Raw genomic sequence first — 24,586 nt, 5'->3', positions numbered from 1 at the left:
GAGATCCATAACCAATTCTAAATGAATAGCCCGAGTCACAGCGCATGTGAATAAACAGATATAGGCTTTCCGCTCTGACTTCTCTACCGAGACAAACACGGCTCAGGTAAAGTTAGCTGCAGTTCTGTAGCTCGCTTGGTTTCGCTGTCGGTTATTTTGTTCGTCGTGGTGTTAACGCGAAACCAGGGAGCTACAGTTCCATCCTATGCGAGTTACCATATTTTACCGACCTGAAATCAGGTCGGGCCGTAACAGCCGTTTTTTTTTCATTATTTTCGCCTCAAGTTTCTACTTTTCTACTGTCGATGGGTCCCGAAACTATTTCATCAATTATTTTGAGGGCGATTGTCCGAAATTGGTCGTTTTCACGGCGAAAACTGCGTGAAATGGGAAAACTGTGACGCCTTGTGACGTCACGATAACTTATTCAAGATGGCGGCAAACGCGGGGATTTCGCTGTAGTTTTCCGCGGTTTTCGTCGTGAAATCGACCAATTTCGGACAATCGCCCTCAAAATAATTGATGAAATAGTCAAAGATTTCACAAACAGGCCAATCACCGAATTTAAGCCACTGAGGCCCATACCACCAAAGTGTATTGTTTGAAAGTTGGCATGGGGTAATTCCGCGAGATAATATATCTGCTGGAATGTCATTTGTAGGACAATATCTATACTCATTGATTATCGCATTTGTTTTGATTTCAGTAATGCGATTCTGCACAAAACAAGGTAATTTTTTGTTATTTTGTAGCCAATGTAGGACGATCTGACTATCGCACCACAAAACACACTTGTCAATATTAATCTGTTCATTTAGGCTTGAATAAACGAACTTTATGAGACGTGCTCCTAACAATGTACCCATAAGCTCGGTACGTGGGATAGTCAATGGTTTGACAGGAGTCACTCTGCTCTTAGAAATTGTTAGCGCAGATTCACGCGAAATTGTATTGCGTAAATAAACTACAGCACCGTAGGCTTTCACACTGGCATCAGTAAATACGTGTAACTCAAATGTCCCGCCACTCATTGTGGAATTAAAATAGCGACGTGGAATCTGAGTGTGGGTAACGATTTGTAACTCTTGACATAGTTTAACCCATTCGCCATGGAGTTCGCTAGTCAAGGGTTCGTCCCATTCAAGTTTAGCTTTCCATAGTTTTTGAATAAATATTTTTGCACTGATATGTACAGGGGCAATAAAACCGAGTGGATCATACAAAATGGCGGTTGCCCTGACAACTTCCCGTTTCGTGATAAGTAGGTCAGTCTTAGACGGCTGTGCAAATTCTCTTTTTGGGTAACAAAGTGAATCAGTATTAGTATCCCAACGCAAACCAAGAACATTTACTTTGGAATCTAAACAAGAACTGTTGGATTTTATGGCAATTTTTCTAAGTTCAGGAGAGTTTGTAGCCCATTCGCGCAGATTGAAACCACTTGATTTCATGAGATTCGTAGCTTCAGTATGGTAAGCAATGAGATCTTGTTCAGTATCGCGTCCACTGAGAATGTTATCCACGTAAATGTTTTTACTGAGGTCTGTGGCAATTTCCGATCCGTCATTTTCTAAATGGGACTTAATCGCTGCATTTAGAATAAATGGCGAGCACGCTGCGCCAAAAAGAACTACTTTAAATCGATAAATTTGAAATGTACTGTTTGGATCGTCCGGGTCAGATATCCACATGAATTTAGTGAATTTTCGATCATTCTCATCAAGACCTACATGTAAAAATGCTTTCTCGATATCTGCAGTGGTTCCAAATTTATGTGTACGGAAACGGAGAATAATTGAAGCAAGATCGTTTAATAGCGGAGGTCCCGTTTCTAAACAATCATTTAAACTAGGATTGTTTGAGATCTTACAACTACAATCGTAAACTATTCTAATTGATGTTGTTTCGGAGTTTTTTTTCACGGGATGATGAGGGAGATAATGACCCGAATTCTTGTCATCATTAGGAATAATTTCAATAAAGCCACGATTTAATTGGTCCTTTATAAGCTTATCGTACACGTGTCTTACCCCCGGTAGTTCCGGTGTTAGTCGTTGTACCATAGCACGCGTTCTTTTCTCACAAATATGTTTATTTGTAGGTAGGGGAGCGTGATCTTGGCTCCAGGGAAGTTTAGCTACATAACGATTCTTTTCTAAGCGTAAATGTGACTTGGTATAACCATCGTAAGTAATTTCTTGTGGGGTGGGATCGTCCCTAACACCTATGCTCTCAACATTCCAGAAATTTTGAAGTAGAGAATCTTCCCCGGACACGTGCGTAGCAACATGCATTACAGTAGAGGTGGGGAGGGGGTTCGAATGTTGCGGTGGTAATGGCCCAGATAATAAGTAACCCAATTTGGAAGACACTGCTGTGGGTTCATGGCCACGAACAACATGATCACCAACAAATGAATAATAAAAATCTGCACCTACCAGAACTGAAACTTCAAATTCCCGGTCACCAGAAATGGCGTGTGCCAATTTTAAGCCTTGTAGATAGGGTAAATTGGCAAGACTGGCGCTAGATTTCAGATAATTTTTAAGAGGTGTAGTGATTTGGGGTACAATCAATGCATGAATATCAACAGTTGAACCACTAGAGGTAATCACCGTAATTTCTGCAATTTTCATTGATCGTAACCCTGTAGACTTTGCGCCAAGTGTGGAAACATTTATTATTTCCGAATAACATTTTTCAAAGTCTATTCCGATTGATCTGGCTGTACGTTCTGTTATGAAAGTTCTTTGTGATCCGTCGTCAAATAGCAGTGTGGCAGGTAACGGTGTTGAGTATCATTTGGCAGTAATGTCTGCAATAGCCGTCTTTAACATCACGTGAGAATTTTGGCTAGTAGCAGATGAAACACAGGTATGTACATTATCTTCCGATGTGGCTGGTTGTCTGCGAATTTCCCCTTGGCATATCGTGTTTGCGTTTGCAAGTTTGGCATCTGAATTTCGATTTACAATCTGAAACTCGATGTGTGCCGAGGCAATTGTAGCATAATTTGTTTTTTTTTTTGATGATTTCGAAACGTTTTGCCTTGTCGAAACTACCCTGCAGTCTATTGCCTTGTGTCCGCTCTTTTTACAAAATGCACAGTGAGCTGGCCTCGGAGGTTTTTCTCGGGTTGTTGTCACGAATGCGGCAGTGGCTGGCGGTTCTGTGTAGTGATCGCCGTCAAGTTCAAAAGTAGTTTCTCCCGCTCTGGTAGCATTGATTTCGTGTTGAATCGCTTCCCTTAGGCTTTTCAATGTCCAGTCCACGTTTCTGTTGTCCCTAGAAATTTGGCTTCGGGTGTTAGCTGGTAGTTTCTCTAGTATTATTGGGACTAGTAGGACACCGAAGGTGTCATCTGACTTCCCGAGGGCATTTAATCCACGAATGTAACTTTCTATTTTGTCGTGGAAAGTTACAAGATTATTCAATGTTCCGGAGGGTATCTCAAGTTTCCATAAAGCCTTCATATACGCGCTAATTATTTTCTGTGGCTGACCATATCTCTTGGTGAGTAAGTCGAGCGCATGTATGTAATTGGTGTTGGTGAGTGGTAGTCCGTCGATAGTTCGCGCTGCTTCGCCACACAGATGTGCCCTTAAATACTGAAATTTCTGGACATCATCCAGACTTGAATCGTTGTGAACGGCAGCGTCAAATCCGTCTTTAAAACTCATCCAGGTCAGAATGTCACCACTGAACGGGGTTAACGTAAGCTTTGGGAGGTTGACTTTCCTTGTTGTTTGCTGTGTAGAGTCTGGCGAAGGACCGTTCTCAGTTGTAGAAGTATTATCTCTGGAACTTGTTGAACGAGTCGTCATCCGTTGTAGAAATCCTTCGAATTTTACCACGTATTCGTTCATCTTAATAGCATAGTCATCTGATTCCTCAAGTTCCTTGTCGAAATCATCGTCTTCGGTTTCGTTTAGTATTTCTTCGTCCAATAGTTTGAGATTTTCTAGTTTTGAAGTCATACTCCCAATTGTCGCTTTCAACTTGTCAATCGTGCTTTGTTGTACTGGAGTGTCGGATGCGACGATATCTTCAGCCCTTTGAATAAGTTTAGTCATTTGACTGCGGTGGCCCCCTCTACATCGCTTGTTTCTCTCAATAGACATCCTGGTCTCGGCACCAACAATGTGCTTACGCACTTGAGATAGGGTCCGTTGAGAGAAGAGAATGGCCAACAAAGGCGTGAAGTGGAGTTGGTTATCACAACGCTTTATTCTAACGAAGCACTCAAATTCAAGTACAATGTACAATGCTTATATAACAATAACACTATGAATATTAATTAGTAAACTAAAATGAGTGACATATGATTAACATAATAAGTAGGAGGTGTTGATGGGTGGAGCTTACATTTGCACACGGTTCCCGACAGGATCCGAACCCCTCTCCCGTTGAAAAATGTATTCAATTTGTTTTTGTATAATATAAAACAATCATTAACTTAGTCTGGCGATTTTAAAGTTTGCCCCCCCCCCCGATAAAAACAAATCATGTATGCGCCCCTGTTCACTATATGCCTCCGCCATCATTGAGATATCATTAGTATTCACTGAGCATGCAATTACCAGGAAAAATAAAAATTGAAATAATAGTGTGTTGTGTTCCCAATTCCCGTCTAGTGTATTTCGATGTCTTGTCACGTTTACAGTGAGTAGAAGTGTTTTTTGTTTTGACTCGCCGGGGCGCGCCTTTCACAATATTGATACTTTTAATGATATAAACAAAACACACTGGTAGTCGGGCATCGTTTACCACTAACTGCTCACTTGCGGTAAACGGGACATTCAAACCGGAATAGTAGTATGTGGCGAAATGCAATACCTGTACGGTCTGGAAAGGCAATAGTAACATAAAATGTGTCGCCTGACTCAAACATATCTAAACAATTACAAAGAAGTTGTGTGTTAGTCCTCAGACTAGTAATACAACAGACTCGCAACGCGGCGTTTTCTTTTGAAGTAATGCGTGCCACGTTTGTTTAGGTTATCAGTTCTTATCCTACCGAGTAAACGTTGCTGAGCAACAACATTTTCATTATATTTCACAAAATAACGCGAGATCTATTCATATTACAATCAACTATCGCGATGCATCGCGAGACATAAAGACAGGAAGTGGCATAGACTACAGTAGTTGACAGTGAACTTCGAAAATGGCATTTACGGAAAAATTTGGCGAATCTGAGGACGATAATTACGAGTGGGAAGCTATTTTAGGAGAACATTTTGACGAAGATAATGACAATTTTTCTGTAGAACTTTGCAACCCCTGATCGATCTCGTGTTTTTCATTTCCTGAAATTAAGAATAAGAAGAATTATACTGGGCTATTTTTATACAAAACTATGACGGAAGTCAAACAAAATCAGTGAAACTCGAAATAGCAACAATACTGACACACAATAGAAAATTGAAACAGTCACTGAACAACGCGTAGATCGCGTACTATGAAGTCGAACGCGACAAAAATAACACACCTCCAGTTTTTACCGTTACCGGATCACGCTGATACGCTGAGAGAATTAGTATGTACATGACACTAGCTATCTGATGTTTCGGCATCCCGGAACACGAAAACAAAACGGGTAACACACAAAGAAGTATGATCGTTCAAAACGCAGCGATATGCTCTCTCCGAAAAAATATTGGAAACCTTCCGCAAAATCCGCAACAGCGAGAAATATCGTTTCAAAGTTCAAAATTATATATTCAAAAACTATTTGAGGTAAACACTAACACATTCAGTTACTTGTAACTCCCCTGATTCTTGGTCGATTCTTAAAATTCTTACACAGCTGCAAAGGTCAAAATGTCCGGAACGCTTCTCCCGTTCTTTAAAAAATATCCGGATCCGTTTTACGAAGAAATACGCAATTGTATTACTAGTCTGAGGCTAGTCTTTGTATGAAGTTCAAAAGAGACGGAGGCAAGACGAATTTCAAGACCATTAATGTTTTTGTCGCTGGTTAATTAATTAAGTAGCGCTCACACACAGCTCTTCAGCATGGGCTATTACCTAAACCCGTGCCAAGAAAACGTGCGTGAAACGCTAGGTACGGATTGAATCAGGCACGTACGTTTCAAGACCCTGTCCTGTTCTTAGCACGAGCTAACGAAGTGTGTGTGAACGCCTAGCTTGGGATAAGCGCCTAAAACGCCGTTGTATTCAATGTTCACGAGCAAGGTTTACTATGATTAAATTAATGAGTTAAATTCAAATCTTAGAAAACAATAAAGCTGCTGGACCCGACGAAATTACACATGAAATATTATAAAAGGATGAGTGAAGTTGTAACAAAATCATTAAAAATATTATTAAATTTCCAACCCCAAATGGTATCACTCCCTAAAGATTTGGGGAAAACATAATCACACCGCTGCATAAAAGAGGCGATATTAGAATTTTAGATAACTATAGAGGTATCGCATTTTGTTTAGTTACAGGTAAAATATAAATTGTTGAATCAAGAAATATAATTGGTGAAATCCAAAGGAAGTTAAGAAAAGATTGACAATTGACCAAATTTTCACTCTAAAACACACATACCTTGCTTTATATGTCAGTATTTGGTGGGAAGGGCTATGGAAAAATGGAATAAGGGGAAAATTATGGCGTATCATAAAACATATTGAAAGCATGGTATCATTTGGTGAATGAAGGCCTCGGACAAGGTTGTGAAAGAAGTGTTTATTAATAGTTCTCTGCTGATGACGTAGTCGTCATTGCACAAAACGAGAAACAGTTACATAACCAACAAATTTTGTAAAGTATGGAAAATTTCAATTAATGAAGACAAATCAAATATTGTAATGGTAAACAAGATAACTGACACACAACAGGAATAGCAAATTGGCAATTGTACGATTAAGAAATCAATTTTTTTACAAACATTTCAGCTACTTCTTTTGTATTTTTTTCTAATTCAAATATTTGATTCGGTTTTTGTTATGTAATGCCAAATTTGATTTGACATTTATGCAGTTTCTATTTATTTATTTATTTATTTATTTATTTATTTATTTATTTATTTATTTATTTATTTATTTATTTATTTATTTATTTATTTATTTATTTATTTATTTATTTATTTATTTATTTATTTATTTATTCAAATAGTTCGCTCCTGATTCAAAAGGGTCGCAACAAATAAAAAAGTAACAATGTGTTTGCTATTTACATGTACTTTGAACTATATTGGTACATACACATACATACAATGTGACCTTAAAATAACTATGTAGTGGGATAACATGAGGAATATTTGTGTCAAGTTTGCAGGCAATGGCTATTCGCTCCTTGTAGATAAATTGCGACAATATATAAACTTATATTATGATTTTGACCTTTGACGTCAGTGCCAAGGTTGAAGTTCCTAGTCATTCTCTCTTGTAATTCATACTATGACCTTGACAATTGATCTTTGGTTGAAGAAATACCCTTGTTTTGCGAATCCCATGGGGAAAATATGTGCCAAGTTTAAGGCCTCAACGAGTTCCCTGTAGTACTTAAAAGAACATTCATAAAGCTGTACTGTAATATTGACCTTTGACCCCAAAATATAGCAAACGTTTATGAATTGCAAGTGTACCAATTTTGAAGGCGCTTGCTACTTTTCCCATATAATTATATTGTATAGTACAACACACGTATACACATACTGTGACCAATCTAAAGTCAAGAAACCTCTTACATCAAAGTGTAGTAGGAAAATAAGAAAATATTACTAACAGTAACGTAATATGACATAACTATAGTCTTTGAGAAACAAGCTGTGTTTATATAGGGGTTAAAGCAACATAGAGGGCGTACTTCATTGCTACTATGATTGTCATAGTTTATATATTATAACATTTTTCTCTCATAGTTTCCAGTGTCCGTGGTATGAAACATGGCAAGTAAACTGACAAGAAGACATTTTCCTCTAATTATCATTTATAGCATATGTGGTTTACTCCTGATTATTGTATATTACAGAGATCTATTTATATCGCGTCCACGTTTACCAGCATTACCAGCATCCAATGTGTAAGTTCATACACACTGTTTTTGTCGTTTTTACAACATTCTCCCAGGACATAATTTACCTATGTGAAAATTCTTCACCCTCTCCCAAGACATAACCTATTTATGTGACCCTTCTCCACCATCTCCAAAACATAACTTACCTTTGTGACCATTCTCTACCACCTTGCAAGACATATTCTACCTATGTGACAGTTCTCCACCATCTCCCAAGATATAACCTATTTATGTGATCCCTTTCCACCATCTCCAAAACATAACTCACCTTTGTTACCATTCTCTACCATCTCGCAAGACATAACCTACCTTTGTGACCATTCTCTACCATCTCCCAAGACATAACCTACCTTTGTGACCATTCTCTACCATCTCCCAAGACATAACCTGCCTTTGTGACCATAGTCTACCATCTCTCAAGACATAACCTGCCATTGTGACCATTCTCTACCATCTCCCAAGACATAACCTGCCTTTGTGACCATTCTCTACCATCTCCCAAGATATAAACTGCCTTTGTGACCATTCTCTACTATCTCCCAGGACATAACCTGCCTTTGTGATCATTCTCTACCATCTCCCAAGACATAACCTGCCTTCGTGACCATTCTCTACCATCTCCCAAGACATAACCTACCTTTGTGACCATTCTCTACCATCTCCCAAGACATAACCTACCTTTGCGACCATTCTCTACTATCTTCCAAGACATAACCTACCTACCACTGTGTACCTTCAGCCAATAGATAATCTACCTTTATAGCAAATATCTACCTTCAGTCGACAGATAACCTGCCTGTTTGTCCACAGTTACATTTTAGTGTATATTATATGGTAGCCATGAGCTTACTATTTGTTTTACAATAAATACATCTACATAATCACTAAAATCAACAAGGAATGTCATTGCTATTATCTAATATGTATGGTTTTATTGTTGCAGGAATGAAGTCACATCCTTGTTTTTACATGATGACACATGCAAACCAGTCCAGCAAATAGTGTTTTTGAAGACGCATAAAACGGCCAGCACTACTAGCAATACAATTATTCAAAGATATGCATATGTCAATAATCTAACATTTGCCCTACCCCACACCACTGGAAAATTTTGTTTCTTTCAACCTTTCAATCGTAGAATGGTCAGTAATCCGAGTGCAGCTAGTGTGTTCAATATACTTGCCAATCATGCTAGGTTTGCTAGAACCGAAATGGATGCAGTTGTACCACAAGCTACATATTTAACTATCCTCCGAGACCCAATTGCAAGGTTTGAATCAGTGTTTGGATATTATAAAATGGACAAACAATTAAAGTTGGATAAACATCCCAATCCGATTGAGGCATTTTTAGAAAACCCTGATTACTATTTTAACAAGCGCCCATTCATGTACATTCAACTAAAAAATGGAATGATGTATTCACTTGGACTTGATCACCATTTCCATGACAATACAACTCGTGTGTTGGAGAAGATTGAACAGCTTGATAGAGAATTTGATCTTTTTATGATGACTGAATACTTTGACGAATCTCTTGTGTTGATGAAACAGATACTTTGTTGGGATACCGATAGTATGATGTATCTCCCCAAAGGATTGCGTAAAGAATCTCGACGATTTAACCTCACTGATGAGATGAAGGCCAAAATCAGGGCTTGGAATGCAGCAGACGTCATGCTTTATAACCATTTTAACCAAACATTTTGGAGAAAGGTACAAGAATATGGGAACAATTTTCAGGAAGATCTACATACCATGCAGAAATCGGTGAAGCAAGTGTATGAAACATGCATTGATGCAGATGGCAGTTCACGTGGACGGCGCGATCCAAGAGAAAGATTTCTGGCTTTGCATAAGAACGCCAGTAAATATTGTCACCTTCTAAATGAACGACTTGATTATTTCGTAAACATTGCCAGGGTCAGACAAGACACTCCATCTACACACAAGGGTAGACCCTTCTGTAAAGATACAACACCTCTACTCAAGGTACAAAAAAACTAAACAAAATATAAACAAATTCCTATAATATGAACATAATGGTATGAAGTTTGTATATCCATGAATGTTAAATGTGAAGGAGATTCTATTGTTTGGTACTACTTTAGAGAAAGCAGAGCGATTTCCCTCGACATTTCAAAGAGCTTTAATCAAGTATGGTTTCCATCCAATTCATTATTGGATTGTTATTTTTCTCTCGACAGATCAGAGGTCAGAGTGACATGGATTGGCAGTTTTCTCTCTGACAGGTCAATTGCTATCAGAGGTGACATTTACAACGCCCTTCATTAATGTTAGTAACGATCATGACCTCTGCTACAATCCACTATCTCTGACCATGACTTAAGTTTATAGTGTATTATGAAAGAAGTTGATAACCATATTGCCAAGTGTATATTTGACAGGGATGTACCATACGGTACTTTTATCTGTACATTTATAGTCTGAACTGAAACCACAGCCACTCAACCTGACTTGAAACTCTCATTACTGACATATAACTGAGTTAGTTTGTGACCATGAAATGAAGTATTTGGATGGTTCACTTCAGCTACCTTTCAATTGACAATAGTATCCTAGTTACCTTTCAATTGACAATAGTATTCTAGTTACCTTACAACTGACAATAGTATCCTAGTTTTCTTTACGTTGACGAAAGTGTCCCAGCTACCTTTCAATTGACAATAGTATCCTAGATACCTTACTATTGACAATAGTATCCTAGTTACCTTACAACTGACAAAAGTGTCCCAGCTACCTTTCAATTGACAATAGTATCCTAGATACCTTACTAGCTATTTTTCAATTGACAATAGTATCCTAGTTACCTTACAACTGACAAAAGTGTCCCAGCTACCTTACAACTGGCAATAGCATCTAAGTTACCTTACTATTGATAGTAGTATCTTAGCTACCTTACAACTGACAATAGTATCCTAGCTACCTTTCAATATTCAATACCATTGAAAATATGATAACCTAACTATCCTATCATTGACTGTGACAGCAACAGGATTGTTTTATATTACTAGATGCCAACATGAAAATGCCATTCTTTAATAAATATAGTACAAATGTATAAATAATACAAAGTATGGGAATGATTGTCAAAAAGCTGAAAATTGGAGATTATTGTTGGGCTGACCAATACCTGTAACTTGTATTTGAGACAGAATGATTGTCTTTGAGAATCTATTATTTAATAAAAAGTAAGAAAGTGTGTATGGTATAGATAAGTAAATAAATAAATAAATAAATAAATAAACAATTAAATAGTAAACATCCCATATTTTAGCAGCACATTTACTATGACAGTTTTAGAACACTTACTACACTTTGAGCAATTCAATAGTGGTCAAACAAACGTTTCAACAAGGCCGACCATACAACTTCCTGGCGTTACTCGTTGTATGCCAGTAAAAGGCGTGAATTACGTTAACATTGTCCTTTTGTTCTCTGTAGAAATTTGTGTGTGTCTATGGCAGCACCTGTTGTTATGAAAACTCTTGACATTCTCTCAAAAATCGAGAAGAATTTTTGTTTGGTGTGAGTCAGTGATCAATAATCTCACTTATATTTTTGGAACAGTTGTTTATTTATTTCAAGGTTATCGGTGTAATTCATTTCACAACAAGGCATGGACCCTGGGCCCTGGGCCCATGGTACAAAAAATAAACAGCAGGTAAAATAATACAACAACAATGATAACAAAACAGCAAGTTGAAAAAAGCCATCAAAGTAATAATATATGCAATATACATGTAATATATACACGAAATAGTATTCATCTTTACAAGTGATATCCTTATTAACATGTGTGTTATAAGTGTCTAAATTATTTGAGGTGTGAACTCTACCTCATGACTACCAGCAATCAATTTGGTTTTAAAAAGAATCATTCTACGGATTTCTGTGTTTTCGTTTTAAAAGAGATTATTCGTCACTATAACTCTCTCGGTAGCAATGTCTTTGTTTGTTTTCTTGATGCGTCAAAAGCTTTTGACAAAGTCAACCACTGGACACTGTTTAGCAAACTAGTAGACCGTAAGGTTTCACCTTACATCGTACGATTTCTTGTGAACTGGTATTCCTCGCAATACTATTCTATTAGATGGAGTAATTCTGTCTCGCGACTATTCTCTGTATCTAATGGGGTGCGACAAGGGGGTGTTATGTCGCCAGTCTTATTCAATGTGTATGTGGATAACTTGAACATCCAGCTCAATAATACCATGAGCGGGTGCCTAGTTGGTAAAACTTTAATAACCTTAGTTATGCTGATGATATGTGCGTGATCGCGCCCTCTATCAAAGGTTTGAGAAAACTTGTACATGTTTGTGAAATCTATGCGTTCCGTCATGATATTGAATATAATCTTACCAAAACAAAATGTATGCACTTTTCAGGACGTCTTAAACCTGACACTTTACCTGCAATTACTATATATGGTATTGACATTAACTTTGTTGGGAACTTTACTTACCTCGGTCACGTATTGACTACGGATTTAAATGACAATATGGATATTGACAACCAGAGACGGTCGTTCTGCTTGAGAGCTAACAGTATGTTACGTAAATTCGCCAAATGCAGTTATCGTGTGAAATGTATTTTATTTAAAACGTTTTGTATCAATTTTTGTGGGGTATAATAATACGCTTCAGTTGAACTTGATGGCAGAATAAAACAGTCAATGTGGATGCAAAACACGGTATGGTTTATTGCTGGATAAACTGGCATAGAAACATGTAACACATGAATAAGGAGCCCCGAAACTCCGAAACTAGCCCTTTATATAGGTGCGTATCGAACGTGAGAGAAAACACGTAAGCGGGAAATACAAAATGAAGTACGCGGGAGAAAAAGATACAATACAGAGTAAAATGATTGGCTGAAATTAAATGATTCTAATTGGTCGAGAATTACTCAGAGGAATCCTTCATGCGAAAGGTAAACGAACAAGTCATTGTCAATGACACGTCCCCGTTCCGTTCATATTTGAGTGACATATACATTCAAAGCAGATCATGACCGAAATGCACCTGCATATGTACAACACATTGTGCTAAATCTGAACAAAATCCATCCATGCATGACTGAGATCCGGTTCTGGAATTGTGAAAATACGTGATTTTGATGCATTTTCGGCCTTAAAATAGCCATCATTCCACTATTGTTAAGCAGATCATGAAACAAATGCACATATCTATTTGTGACATGATGTACCATGTGTGTGTGAAGTTTGAACTTGATCAATCCAGACATGTCTTGGATACGGATCCAGAACTGAATTCTTTAACAAAATGGTCGCCAGTCGGCCATTTCGAACTTGATCCGAAAAAAAAGAAGACGTGCATCAAGGTCCTATTATGTTTAATGTATGTACCAAAGTTAAACAAAATCCATCCATGCATAACTGAGATACGGGTCCGGAATGGTGAAAATGTGCGATTTCAATGCATTTTCGGCCTTAAAGCGGCCCCCATTTGGCTATCGTTAATGAGATCATGAAACAAATGCACATACATATTTGTGACATGATGTACCATGTGTGTGTGAAGTTTGAACTTGATCAATCCAGACATGTCTCGGATACGGATCCAGAACTGAATTCTTTAAAACAAAATGGCCGCCAGTCGGCCATTTCGAACTTGATCCGAAAAAAAAATGACGTGCATCAAGGTCCTATTATGTTTAATGTATGTACCAAATTAGAATGAAATCCGTCCATGCATAACTGAGATCCGGGTCCGGAATGGTGAAAATGTGCGATTTCAATGCATTTTCGGCCTTAAAGCGGCCGCCATTTGGCTATCGTTAATGAGATCATGAAACAAATGCACATACATATTTGTGACATGATGTACCTTGTGTGTGTGAAGTTTGAACTCGATCAATCCAAGCATGTCTCAGATACGGATCCAGAACTGAATTCTTTAAAACAAAATGGCCGCCAGTCGGCCATTTCGAACCCGATCCAAAAAAAAATGACGTGCATCAAGGTCCTATTATGTTTAATGTATGTACCAAATTTGAACAAAATCCGTCCATGCATAACTGAGATCCGGGTCCGGAATGGTGAAAATGTGCGATTTTGATGCATTTTCGGCCTTAAAATGGCCGCTATTCGGCTATCCTTAATCAGATCATGAAAAAAATGCATGTGCATATGTCCCATATAATGTGTGATGTATGAGTGAAGTTTGAACTTAATCGGTCCATGCATGTTCGAGATACAGGTGATCACGGACGGACGCACGGACGCACGAACGGACGGACGGACGGTCGCACACAGGGCAAAACATAAGTCCCCGTTTTCGGACTGCGTCCGAACGGGGACTAATTAACTATAGCGAAATGACATGTAATAATAATATTAGCAATATGAAAACGAATACAAATATATATTATGAATCTCCGACAATTTTTATTGCAGCCAATTGTGGTGCACTTACTGTAAATCGAACATGAACGCTCTTAAAGTATGTTATAATAATGCATTCCGCAGACTGTTTGGTTATCCAAATGACTGTAGCGCTAGTACTATATTCGTTACAAACCGCATTAATTCGTTTCCGTGTATTTATCGTAATCTCATTTTTAAATTTAATGAACGAGGGCAGAGGTCGTCAAATCGTCTGCTTTTGAGTCTGTATAACTCTGATATACAGTGGAAGTCAGCACTTTTCCAACACTGGAAAAATCAGCTGTATTAACTTTTACATTTATTTGTTTGTTCTCTTCTGTTCTGCTATGGATCTTATGATTTGAATTAAAGCAATAATAATAATAGGTACCTCAGGTAGACCTCTCTCAGATTTGTTCATATTGTGATGATATCTTCAATTATCTAATTTTAATGAATATTTTCAAATTCTTGTTAAAAACAGCAAATCTTATTGCTTTGATAGTATACATATTGTTCATTTTCTAATGATATACACTTCAAGGTCCGGATAAAACGATGGAAGAACTCTTCTCCGCATCATTTCAAACACATCTCACGGCGACTCGGAATCCCCTAGACTAAGTGCGAGCACGATGTAACAGCTAATGATTATCTGAATTTTAGGCTGCAATAAATAAAGTATATTGTCGACACAATTAAACGACAACCACAATAAAGTTACGCAGATATTAACCATTTTCTGAGTTGGAACACGTTTTTACGTCAGCGGCCATCACCAGTGGTGATTTGGTGTTGACCGCTTTAATTCGAAAATGTGTGTACTTCGGGTATGCTGTGCATTGCTACGAATTCTAGTTTACTTAATTTTCTTGATAAACATAATTGTATAAATTGTTTGTTCGTGCTATAAAATAAACAGAAACATGGGAATTATTTTGGTCAATTTGGGTTGTAGAATCTGAGCCGTTTTTGAGATATAAAGGGTATAATTTGAATTTTATGGGATCAATCATATACGAAAAAATCTGGATTTGGAAGTTGCATAGGAACAGGACAATTTAAGACTGTGCATTTATTGAGCCCGAATTTCTTCTCCGTCACAACTAGCCATTTTTTTTTGGACGGTAATAATTTAATTCGAGTAGCCATTATCTAAGTGAATGAATTTGACTTTATTCAACTATGAACTTAATTTCGGTTTCAAGCAAATCACGAGTGCCCATTGATTTTAAAGACTGCTACTCAAGGCTATCTTCAAATTTGATAAATATTAAAATACCGTACTCCGACCTATTGTCATGTAGATCCCTCTCTGATATCGATCTAACAATGAGATAATTATGAGAAATTTTAAGATTAAAAAAAAATCAAATGTGGAGTTCTGATGTGGATGTTGTCTAATATGGACTTTAACATTGAACGGTAAATTATGAATCAAATTTACAGGTAGTATAAACTTGCGCAATATCCGGCCTATTGTAAATTTTAATTATCGGATAATTATCTGATAATTATCTGTGTTTTAGATCGACATTAGACAGGGTCTACAGCGGTGGTTTAATTTGTTTAAACATAGAATTCTCTGAGAACTATCAATGTCTTAGATTTATAGAAAATATGAGACCTTTTTTGGCAATCTCAAAAACTTATGCAAACACTACGGAATGCTAAATGCAGTGTTTATTTATCTCTCGCATAATAAATAAATAAATAAATAATTTTAATTAATATGTGGATAAATTTGGAAAGGTGCTACCCGATGCTACAGCAATCTTGCAAGATCGGTGGTACATCGTGGCCATTCCAGGATGTAAACTGAGGGGAGGCAAGGGGGGTAGCTGGTACAGTTTTACGGGAAATAAAAAGGGCTTTTCACAATTTACGAAGAAAAAAAAGACGTTTTTACAGTTTACAGTGTTAACAAATGGAACATTGAATGGTCCGAAGAGCTCTCCGACTCAAATTCTCCGCCATTCCTGCGCCGTGTGAAGAGACGCATGCGCATATTACCCTCGTAATGCTCCTCATTCGGTTAGAGGGCCTTTTACGTCTTGACATTCAATTTTGTAGTGAATTGTGTCATCTAGTCGTTTTACAGTTTCTAAAATGTAATTTCCCTGGATTATTCTTTACGATTTTTTTATTTGGATGTGAATTTTTGTACGTACGAGAAAAATGACACATTTTTACAGTGTACGAAAAAAATATTTGATTGATTACGTTGTACGTCCAACCTGTGATTACAGAATTACGGAATTTATTTTTTCTATTTACGTTGTACGAACAAAAAAATATTGCAATTACGCTGAACGAAAATAACCCTTGCCCCCCCCCCTCTAAACTCCTTCTCACAATTGAATAAATACAACATTAGTATATTAGGTCCATTTTATATATTTCAATCGTGTGCATGCGACGCGGAACTTAATATATTGCCAAATATTTTGATTTCAAATATTTCCATGGGATAGCAAATTTAGTATTTTATGGCAAACGTTTAATTCATTATCAGTAAATTCAGTATTAGTGTGTTTAAATTTCCGTGAATTAACATTATGGCATTTTACGTCTGTCAAAAAACGGCCAAATAAATACGTGGAATCATTAATTACTAAGGACCTGGCATAGAATTGGAATTGTCCAATTCGGGAACAGGATAATAGTATAAAAAGGATAAAATAATTCTCCGATAATTACAGATCTAATATCGATCTAAAACTTCGATAGTTAGGCTATGGGATGATTTAAGGTTTAAAACATTGACAAAACACACGAATATTGTTAAATGATTGTCGAAGTATTAGACTGATACAATGAGCAACATTATCCGATAAAAATATGCAAGATCCCGCTTTCATGGATATTCGAACGTGATGGCCAAACTCCGGTTACTTCAGTTGGAGTAATACTGTGTGTCGGAACAAAATAGGGGTGTCGGAACATGAAGATGTCGGAACATAGGGCAGTCTCCCTACTTTCCGTTCAACAAGACACGTTGACATTTAAAATACCTGAAGCCATGTTGCCGAGATCTTCACGCCAGCTGACTTTTTCTGGTAAGAGTTCCTTAGACCCCCTCACTCATAACTCTAATACTATCCATGTCCCTCCAGTGCTGATTTGTTTGGATTGTTTTCCTATATACCTGTTTTGTGTTCCAAACTAATGTACGTTTGTTAATCGTTTGTTTGCTCCTCTGCGAATGTGGTCTGCAAGATGGCAGGTGCACAGACGAAAAGACATTTACATCTAATTCTCATGTATTGTGCCTGTTGTCTACTTTTATTTGCAGTTTTCTCTAGTCATTTTATTGAATTGCGGCCACGTGCACTAGTATCTCTGGTTCAAAAGTAAGTGTGTAGCACCTAGTCCAGGTTTTCTAAATCCCTTGCTTTTTGGATTATTTACAAATCGGCCGTTTGGGTTGCCATTTTAACTCGTTTGTGTGACGTCATGCTATCCCTTTTCCACTGAAAGCTGCGTGCACACATTGCATGGGAGTATTTACGTTTTACTTAGGTAAACCCTGAACAAGAAGCAGAGAGAATTTTCAGTTTTTGTTTTCTGTTTTTTTCGTTTCACGCTCATCTTTTAAAGCTCCCGTCATATATGACCGTTGATTTTTATCATTTTAAATACAATTCTGTGGAAATTGTTGTGTTCAATTGATGTCTCGTGAAATTGATATAATAATCATATTTATTGATATCTAATCTTAATATGATTTCATCAAGTAAAAGTAATTATTAAAGATGAATCACTGATGTCATTATTACAAGAATGTATGTTCTCAGTTTAGAATCTTTCTGTTATCGTCATTTTTATAGCAATGTTGTTCCACATATTTTTTATAGCAGGGTAAGTAAAACTAGTTGATCTGTTGTTTTGTATCTGATGGTAACATTTTATTGCCTAGTATTGATGTTTTGCAATTATTGGTAGTGTACCAGTTTCAAGTCTACAACCAATTACTTATAGTTTTATTGTTAAGGGTATGACGACAACATTTCAAGAAAAATTTCTCTGTTGCTGACTTATCTCATGTCTTGGCTCTTGTTGTTAAACCCCAAACCTCTGATGTATATAAGAGCACTATAAATCTCTACTAGTACTTCAGTCTGTAACAGAATGTCAAAACAAGAATCAGGTGATATATTCTATGAATGACATGAAATACCATAAAGATATGGTTATCCTTTGTAATGAAATCTGTACCTGTTAATAAATTGGAAAAAGAAAATATATTGGAAAAGACTGGTCGGAATGTATATTTGCTGATCAACTACTATGTGTTTTACTCGCCTTGAGTTTTACTACATTCTTTGTACACAGGCATCTGTATGATTATTGTAATGTTTTTGTTCCAGTGAAAAAGTACCAGAGTTACATGATGTCATCAAATGGCAATGATAAAGCTGACATAAAGTAACAGTTACAGTTTATTTATGCTGGGGCAAACAGTATTTTTATGAAAATTTACTAGAAGTTCAGATTATGTTAAGTGTATATTATTTAGATCTTATTTATACAGTATCTGTTGTTTGGTGTGACTATCATGCACAAATTGTAAATATAGTGCAAGTGGCTTATAATAATATTGATCTTTAATCTTTAACAGGCTAGCAGTGCTAATAGTATGAACAGAAATATTTTAATTCTTATTTTAAGCATAAGTAGTTGTATAACTTCAGTCAGCACCTACTTAGGAATGACAATGTCCTAATTCATACTTGTGTTAATTCTTTTTTGGCTTTAGTAACTGTTTTCATCATGTTTTGTTGGTATTGTAGTATTTTGCTCAAGTAAATTTGTAATTTAAAACATGTAATTAATCACCTAATTTGCATAATCATTAGTACATTTGTGGCTTTTCCACTGCTATCTCAAGTACTAATCATCAAATTACATTGAAACTTGGTACATAGATATTCTAGGACAATGCATAGACCTGATAAGTTAATATACATGCATATTAATAACCTAATTTGTATTATGTTTTATAATTTTTTCATTTATATTTCAAGTTCAAATCACATTTCAAGGGAACTTGGTACATTAGTTTTACATTAAAATCTGTACATATTAATTATGTGATTTGCATAATAGTCAGTTTTCAGCTTATCTTTTTTCAATGAGTCTTGGTACAATCTAACTAATTAGTTTGGGTTTACATACATCCATAATAATTACCTAATTTGCATAATAATTTACTTTTCGGCTTTACATTGATTCTTTCAGAATTAATCATCACATTAAAATTAAACTTGGTATTGGTACATAATATATGCCCTGGAACAATACACAGATCTAAATAGTTTGGGGTTGAAATCTATGCATAATAATTGCTTATTTTGCATAATAATTACCCATTTTTCAAAAACCAATTATTGCATTTCATTAAGACTTGGTATATAAGTGCCTGGGAACAATGCATTAGTTTTGGATTGAAATTTGAGCATACTAATTGCCTAATTTGTACAATGTGCATAACCATCACATTCCAACATTCCATTGAAATTTGTTTCATAGATAGTCCCCAGACATGATTAGTTTAATAATAAAACATGAATATTAATTATCTAATTAATATTAGTCAATTTTGTGTACCTCAAAAAATCAGATTTAAATTGAACTTGTGGTAGAAGTGCTCTGGAATAAATTAGACTGAAAACCAAAGATGTAAAATCAAATGTATTATAAACTTTTAATAACGTGGATCACAATGTTTTCAAGTTGTTCATCTCAACAGCAGACAAATATTAGTTGCCAAGCGACTTATTTGGATAACTAATTAATTAATAACTAATTAATTTTATCTCCAATACTCTCAGGGGAGTTCTTTTTAAACTTTCTTTGTTAGTCCCCGTTCGAACGGAGTCCGAAAACGGGGACTTATGTTTTGCCCTGTGTGCGTCCGTCCGTCCGTCCGTGCGTACATGATCACCTGTATCTCGAACATGCATGGACCGATTATGTTCAAACTTCACTCATACATCACACATTATATGGGACATATGTACATGCATTTTTTTCATGATCCGATTATCGATAGCCGAATAGCGGCCATTTTAAGGCCGAAAATGCATCAAAATGGCACATTTTCACCATTCCGGACCCGGATCTCAGTTATGCATGGACGGATTTCGTTCAAATTTGGTACATACATTAAACATAATAGGACCTTGATGCACGTCATTTTTTTTCCGGATCAAGTTCGAAATGGCCGACTGGCGGCCATTTTGTTTTAAAGAATTCAGTTCTGGATCCGTATCCGAGACATATCTGGATTGATCAAGTTCAAACTTCACACACACAAGGTACATCATGTCACAAATATGTATGTGCATTTGTTTCATGATCCCATTAACGATAGCCAAATGGGGGCCGCTTTAAGGCCGAAAATGCATTGAAATCGCACATTTTCACCATTCCGGACCCAGATCTCAGTTATGCATGGACGGATTTCATTCAAATTTGGTACATACATTAAACATAATAGGACCTTGATGCACGTCATTTTTTTTTTCAGATCAAGTTCGAAATGGCCGACTGGCGGCCATTTTGTTTTAAAGAATTCAGTTCTGGATCCGTATCCGAGACATGTCTGGATTGATCAAGTTCAAACTTCACACACACAAGGTACATCATGTCACAAATATGTATGTGCATTTGTTTCATGATCCCATTAACGATAGCCAAATGGCGGCCGCTTCAAGGCCGAAAATGCATTGAAATCGCACATTTTCACCATTCCGAACCCGGATCTCAGTTATGCATGGACGGATTTTGTTCAAATTCGGTACTTACATTAAACATAATAGGACCTTGATGCACGTCATTTTTTTTTCGGATCAAGTTCGAAATGGCCGACTGGCGGCCATTTTCTTAAAGAATTCAGTTCTGGATCCGTATCCAAGACATGTCTGGATTGATCAAGTTCAAACTTCACACACACATGGTGCATCATGTCACAAATAGATATGTGCATTTGTTTCATGATCCACTTAACAATAGCTGAATGATGGCCATTTTAAGACCGAAAATGCATTAAAATCACGTATTTTCACAATTCCGGAACCAGATCTCAGTCATGCATGGATGGATTTTGTTCAGATTTAGTACAATGTGTTGTACATATGCAGGTGCATTTCGGTCATGATCTGCTTTGAATGTATATGTCACTCAAATATGAACGGAACGGGGACGTGTCATTGACAATGACTTGTTTAGTTGAATGTCTAGCCCTAGTTAATCTGTGATGTTAAATAATTAATTTATCTACTGAATAAACAAAACATTTTTTTATGTTTTATATAAATATAACAATTGCTTAATTGCACTGAAACTGTGTACATTTGTACTCCTTGTGTACTGTCATGAATGAATCGATCTGCGCATATTAATTTGTACATGCATGCTGCTGTTTGTATAGATAAATGACTTGTATTGTATTTTAGCCTGTGCACTGCATTAATTAATGTGATGAACCAATGAAAATGTCTGTATCAATTAATGTCATGAGTCAATGACAATATCCTGATCAATTAAAGTCATGAGTCAATGGCAATTTCCATATCAAATAATGTCATGAGTCAATGACAATATCCTGATCAATTAAAGTCATGAGTCAATGACAATATCCTATCTATCAATTATATCATGATGTTTGAACATTTCATAGAGGCAATTTGGTTAATTTGTAAGTCATAGCTTGGAAACACCTGTCACCAAAAATATTGGCTCCTGATGTGTCTATGCTCACCATAAAAAAAGGGAACGTTTCAAGTCTGCAGCCAATTCATAATTACACTGAACCATTTAGAAAGTATGCTAGTAGATTTTTTGTTTTTTAATCTTCTTATTATTTTACAGTACAAATTCCCTCCTCCCAATTTGGCCAATTTATTGAAACCTGCTGTTAATGAATAAGTTACCTCAGTAAACATTGTCTTCATTAAGCCAACACACCTGGATACAATTGCTGTTGATCAGAAGAAATGTCATTGTCTAATTTTAATCTATTCTTGTTGCAGGAATGAAACAACGCCTTTGTTTTCTCATGATGACACATGTAAACCAGTCCAGCAAATAGTATTTTTGAAGACTCATAAAACGGCCAGCACTACAAGCAATACAATAATTCAAAGATATGCATATTTCAATAATCTCACATTTGCTCTCCCTTACATCGGTGGAAAATTTTGTTTCTACCAACTTTTCAATCGTAGAATGGTCAGTAATCCAAAATTTGAATTTGACCCAGAGAGTGCAGCTAGTGTGTTCAATATACTTGCCAATCATGCCAGGTTTTCTAGAACTGAAATGGATGTAGTTGTACCACAAGCTACATATTTAACTATCCTCCGGAACCCAATTGCAAGGTTTGAATCAGTTTTTGGATATTACAGAATTGATGAAGAATTAAAGTTGGATAAATATTCCAATCCGATTGAGGCATTTTTCGAAAAACCTGATTACTATTTTAACAGACGCCCATCCATGTATTTTCAACTAAAGAATGGAATGATGTATTCACTTGGACTTGATCATCGTTTCCATGACAATACAACTCGTGTGTTGGAGAAGATTGAACAGCTTGATAGAGAATTTGATCTTTTTATGATGACTGAATACTTTGATGAATCTCTTGTGTTGATGAAAAAGATACTTTGTTGGGATACCGATAGTATGATGTATCTCCCCAAAGGATTGCGTAAAGAATCTCGACGATTTAACCTCACTGATGAGATGAAGGCAAAAATCAGGGCCTGGAATGCAGCAGACGTCATGCTATATAACCATTTTAACAAATCATTTTGGAGAAAAGTGAAAGAATATGGTGACAATTTTCAGGAAGATCTCCAGAACTTGCAAGAAGCGGAGAAACAAGTGTATGAAACCTGCATAGATGCAGATCGCAGGCCACGAGGATATTTAGATCCAAGAGAAAGCTTTCTATCACTGCGAAAAAATGCTAGTGAATTGTGTCGCATTCTATATAAACGTGTTGATTATTTTGTGAACCATGCCAGGGTCAAACAAGACACCCCACCTGCGCCCAGAGGTCGTTATGGTTACTCGTGTAGAGACACAACACCACCTCTAAGTGTACAAAAACTGTAGGTTACAAATAAACATTATCATGATCCCTCTTCACTTTTCTATATGACATGCTCTGATGGATAAAGAGTACTCACCATTATGAACTTGAGTTGTTTATTTAATGTAACAACAAATTTATTATATCAAGTGATTGAAAATTAAGTACATTGACTTGGTAGTTTTATTCATCACAGTTCCATCATGCGTGTAAATTCCAAAGAAACTAGCAATGTTGATTTTATAAAAGTCAAATTGATGTACTGCTAACAAGTGTTTACATAATGTTGCTAATAAATTCATTTATTCATGAAATAATAAATGGTTTATTTAAAAACTAAGTATAAAATGTAGGTGCAAGCAGCAATTATCGGCTTGTGCCAATCTGCTATTGAACCCACATTCCTATGCATATGTCAGTGGTTGCCAGGAACACGCCCACCAACAAAATAAATAAAATATCCTTTTTTACCAAAAATGTTCACCAAAAATAGAGAATTACTAATATTGTCATACAATAGAACCCAATTCAAGGTACTTGCACATCCAGTATCAAAGCAGTCAGCAGGTAATTTTCTAGAATGTTGTTTATTAACATGACATTTCTCATAGGGAATTTTGTGTTGTAAGCACATATTTTTGGCTTTGACATCCACCCTGTCCATTGTGGTTATTTAAAGACTGTAAACACTGTTTACTATACTAAACTGGTTACCACATACATGGCTTGTTGAACACCAATGCCACACCGAATGCATGGCTTTTTCTACTCTAATGCCACGCCCGATAAATAGCTTGTTTAAACCTAATACCACACCCAATGCATGGCTTGTTTACCCCTCAAAACCACACCCAATACATGGCTTCTTTAACTCCATGCCACATTCAGTGCATGTCTTATTAAACTGAATACCACACCCAGTGTGTTGCTTCTTCAACCCAATGCATGGCTTGTAAAATTCCCAATGCCACACCCAATACATGGTTTTTTTTAACCCCAATACCACACCCAATACCACACCCAATACATAGCTTTTTCAAC

At 36.5% G+C, this 24,586-nt stretch overlaps 2 protein-coding genes across 2 annotated transcripts; both read left to right on the top strand.

Moving 5' to 3' along the window:
• The first annotated feature begins 7,903 nt into the window (after positions 1 to 7,903).
• On the top strand, positions 7,904 to 10,054 carry LOC100375690 (galactosylceramide sulfotransferase-like). Its single transcript, XM_006822321.3, has 2 exons — positions 7,904 to 8,040; positions 8,978 to 10,054. Exons 1-2 carry the CDS (start codon positions 7,904 to 7,906, stop codon positions 10,038 to 10,040), a joined length of 1,200 nt encoding a protein of 399 aa, XP_006822384.2. The 3' UTR covers positions 10,041 to 10,054.
• A 7,595-nt stretch (positions 10,055 to 17,649) lies between these two features.
• Positions 17,650 to 23,866, top strand: LOC100375238 (galactosylceramide sulfotransferase-like). The gene is made up of 2 exons (XM_002739409.4): positions 17,650 to 17,795; positions 22,479 to 23,866. The coding sequence occupies exons 1-2, from the start codon at positions 17,662 to 17,664 to the stop codon at positions 23,566 to 23,568; spliced, it is 1,224 nt and encodes a 407-aa protein (XP_002739455.2). The 5' UTR covers positions 17,650 to 17,661; the 3' UTR covers positions 23,569 to 23,866.
• The last annotated feature ends 720 nt before the right edge of the window (positions 23,867 to 24,586 follow it).

Source organism: Saccoglossus kowalevskii, chromosome 1 (genome assembly GCF_978046115.1).
Source record: "Saccoglossus kowalevskii chromosome 1, keSacKowa6.1, whole genome shotgun sequence".
Lineage (NCBI taxonomy): Eukaryota > Metazoa > Hemichordata > Enteropneusta > Harrimaniidae > Saccoglossus > Saccoglossus kowalevskii.
The sequence above is the reverse complement of the archived record's forward strand: the minus strand, read 5'-3'. Positions and strand labels throughout refer to the sequence as shown.